General features: G+C 32.7%; 1 protein-coding gene across 1 annotated transcript in view; it reads right to left on the reverse strand.

Annotated features, from left to right (window-relative positions):
- Positions 1–1,299: 1,299 nt before the first annotated feature.
- Positions 1,300–3,903, reverse strand: part of LOC21403180 (probable esterase PIR7A) — a 5,739-nt gene continuing 3,135 nt past the window's right edge. Inside the window, exons 2-4 of the mRNA XM_010090689.2 lie at positions 3,161–3,540; positions 2,151–2,284; positions 1,300–1,587 (exon numbers count right to left, since the gene is read on the reverse strand). Coding sequence (XP_010088991.2) covers positions 1,300–1,587; positions 2,151–2,284; positions 3,161–3,540 — 802 coding nt within the window. The remainder of the gene's footprint in view (positions 1,588–2,150; positions 2,285–3,160; positions 3,541–3,903) is intronic.

Genomic DNA, 3,903 nt, shown 5'->3' on the forward strand with positions numbered 1-3,903 from the left:
AGAAACGCATTGCAACAGAATATTATTGAAGCTTTGGTGTGCATCAAGGATTGGGACCGTTCCGACCAACGCTTACACGATACAATCTCACCGGCAAACCAAGAATGGATCGACGAATTTAATAGATTAACTTTTAATTTTCAAGATGATCCTTCTGCTTGATCTTGATAATTTCTTTGTAAATATTTATTTACTTTGTAATTTCTAATTTGTATAGTGTTTATTGTAATCTTGTATAGACTTTGTAAGTTTATCAAATTTGTAATTCGTCCCACAATGATTGCACTCTTTTTCCTTACCAAGTTTTTATCCCAATTGGGTTTTTCTTGGTAAGGTTTTTAATGAGGCAATCATGAATTACAAATTTAAAAATCAATAAAGAAGTAATTTTTTTTTATATAGTTCGTTCGTGTGTTCAGTGTTCATTTCATATTTCAAATTGTAATATACACATTGTAATTATACAAATACTTATTTCAACAACATAAAAATATAATATAAAAAAAAAATCGGGCAGCCGGTCAGGCATCGGGCAGCCCGACCAGGCACGGGCAGGCATCCACTAACCGAAACCTGTCCATGGGCAATGTTTAGGTCGGGCAGCCTGAATTTTCAGGCATTTTGGGTTCGGTCATCGGGCAAAAATTCGGACTTTTCGGTGGTCACGGACGGCCCGTCCAAAGTTTCAGTACTAGCCCTAAGATAAAGCTGTTTAGAGTTGGTAAGGTAAGGCCATCTCAGGAATTAATCGTGCCAATATCTTCTGGTCTATGTATTTTGGAACTTGGGAATATCCATATATCATGTATAGAGGAGCTTTAATGCCAGAAAAAGAAAATGTTCAGCTCATGGAATTACACAGTTAACCCATAGAGATGTGCTGCGGTGATGGCGTCTAGATCTCACGACGGTTATGGCGCCCCCCCACCTCAAATCTGGCAGGCGACAACGCAACTGCCTTTCTCCCTCGGCCTGAATTGTCATCCTTTCCATCATCCCTCGGATCTTATGACGGCTCCTCTCACAATCCGTTGGTGTGACCTCCGTCCCCCCAAATCTATTGGCCTCTGACCAGAACTCAACTAATATCCAAACATCATTTCAGACTGCAAGTTCAAACTACATTTTTAAACTTTTCATTTCAAAAAAAAAAAAAAAAAGGTTCAAACCACCACATTTTAAATTTATTTACGAAACGGACCTGTACATTTTTTCCACAACTACATCTAAAGCAGTCAAAAGGATATCCTATTTATTCTCCATAGTAGGAAAACATCTATGCAAATTATACTTAAAACATCAATAATACTTCTCAGCAATCTCGCCAAGGAATGAAAAAAGCTTTAGTGGTCTGGTGAACATGACCATGTGATCAGTCCCATTTATGACCTTCACCTCATTAGGTGGATTCTGCTCAATCATATATCTCTGTAGACCCTCGTCAATCGCATGATCTTGATCGCATATGATGAATACTCTACGAACTGATCCATATTTGCCCTTGGAAAGTTTGGTTTGTTCCAACACCAATTCTTCATCATTAAAAATGGGGTAAGGTCTCAGTAATGATATTGCAAGAGCCAAATCCTGGTTTTCATTCACCATTATACACACATTTTAATTGATTAAGTAACGTAATAATGCTCACGTTCGTGTTAATTATATGGGAAAAACTAATTTCGTTCCGTCGGCGATCCTCGTTGAAATAAATAAAATTTTCGATGAGACCATGGGGGATGAGAATTTTGCATCACTTCAAAAGGACGAATGCGTCACTGAAGTGAATAATAAATTCCTTGAAGTCATTCTTGAAAATAAAACAGATGACATAACAAAAGCTTATAACCAAAGTCAACTAAGTATCGTAAGTCAATTGCTCCCGGTTGTTCAATCATTTGATAACCAGAATCATTCTTTTATAAATGATCACTCTGAGTCAGACTCAATAGAATTTGATCAATCCTTTTTTCTGTCGTTAAGGTAGAAGGGAAAGAACAATAAAATAAGTAGAATGTGGTTCAAAGGGCGTCTTCTCATATTAAAGCAAAAAATGCTAAAGCGCATACATATAGAGAGGTGCAAATGACAGATGCGCCAAATTAGATATAATACTTACCAGAAAGTAATCAAGCTCTAATTCAAGTGGTTACCTTTGGTGGGGAAAGCTGGTACAACTTTGATGCCAACATGTTAGGCCCAAATTTTACAGCTGTTGGAGGGTTGTTAGGACCCTGATCATATATATATATTCTGAATCCATAAAAGAACCCGCTCTTCGTGTATTCTGTACAATTTCCCAAGGAAACATTGTTATTATTTGCAAGTTTCTCTTCAATATCATAATTAAAATGTTAAAAGAGCTCCATAATTTCAGAGGGAATATGTCCATTAAAACTAGTGTTGATCACACTATTCTTTTATTATTATTAAGAGTAATAATACACATCATAAAAAAAAAAAAAATTGTTATGAACATTGTAAAAGTAGATATGTTAAAATTCAATTAATTCTATAAAAGTAAAATTTATGTTTAGTCCATGCTTTTTGGTTTTATATTATGTTATGAGACTTTTTTTGATTTCATATCATGATAAATATCATTTTAAAATATAATATCCGTTCCTCCTGAACAATAAAATGTTAACATAAAAGCCCCGTTCGTTAGATTTTTAATTGAAATTGACATTTAATTTGCTATATTAAAGGTCTTTTGGTAATTTTATGGTTTAAAATTTAATTTGAATTTAAACTAATTTAAATATTAAAAAAATCATAAATTTCTTTATTCTACAAAAAAAATTCATAAAATTTTTAACTTACATTCAATCAATAATTGATGTATCATAATTATAAGATCAAATTTTAAATAATTTTAAATTCAAACTAAATTTTAAATCATAGAATAACCAAAATATCTCAAAATAACAAATTAAATGTCAATTTTCAAAAAAAAAACCTAATGGATGAGGTTTTTTTTGTTAACATTTCATTGTTTATGAGGACAAATGTTACGTTTTAAAAATTGAAAGGTAAAGTGTTACAAAGAGTATAATTCAGGGGAGTTCTTGTAATTAATCCATCATTTTATAGTCTTCGATTCTATATCATGTAGACTAGATGTTAGTAAGAAACAATATGGTGATGATCAAAGAATATTCACCTCTTTTGTTATAGTCACGTAAGTGAGGACCAGGCATATGAGCAGTGACAAAAACGGCAGCAGAAACTTTGTTGGGAAACTTCTCCATGGCGATGGAGAGGCCCAGCCCACCCATACTATGGCCCACCAAGATAGCCCTCTCCTTTGGTTGGAGAGATTCCACGAAATCCATCAACGGCTGAATATAATCCAACACTGAACTATATTTAAGGTCATTAATCTGTCGTGGGTTGATCCCTGAAGCCGTTAGATCAATTGCTGTGACATTGTGACCGTTGGATTGTAAAAAGGCTGTGATTTTATACCAGCACCAAGCCCCATGACCACCCCCATGAACCAACACAAAGTGCCTCTTGGGGACTATTGTGCTGTTTGGGTCACTGTTTGATGAAATTATTGGATGCGTTTGGAATTGGTTCCAAAATGATTTTATTTTTTGTATGAAAATAGAAATGAAAACGTTTTCATTTTCATTTTAGAATTATTTCTGAAATGCGTTTCGTAGTTTTACTCAGAGATTGATTTCAGTTTTAAAAAAAACTGAAACTGCGTTTAGTGGTTTAATTTTTGAAAACATGTAATAATATTTAAATTAATAATATATTGAATAAATAATAATATTAAATATATTAAATAAATATTATTATTAAATATATTAAATAATAATATATTAAATAAATATTATTATTAAATATATTAAATAAGTATATTAATATAACATTATATATATATATATATGTTAG

This window comes from Morus notabilis, unplaced genomic scaffold, assembly GCF_000414095.1.
Source record: "Morus notabilis unplaced genomic scaffold, ASM41409v2 Scaffold25, whole genome shotgun sequence".
NCBI classification, from domain to species: domain Eukaryota; kingdom Viridiplantae; phylum Streptophyta; class Magnoliopsida; order Rosales; family Moraceae; genus Morus; species Morus notabilis.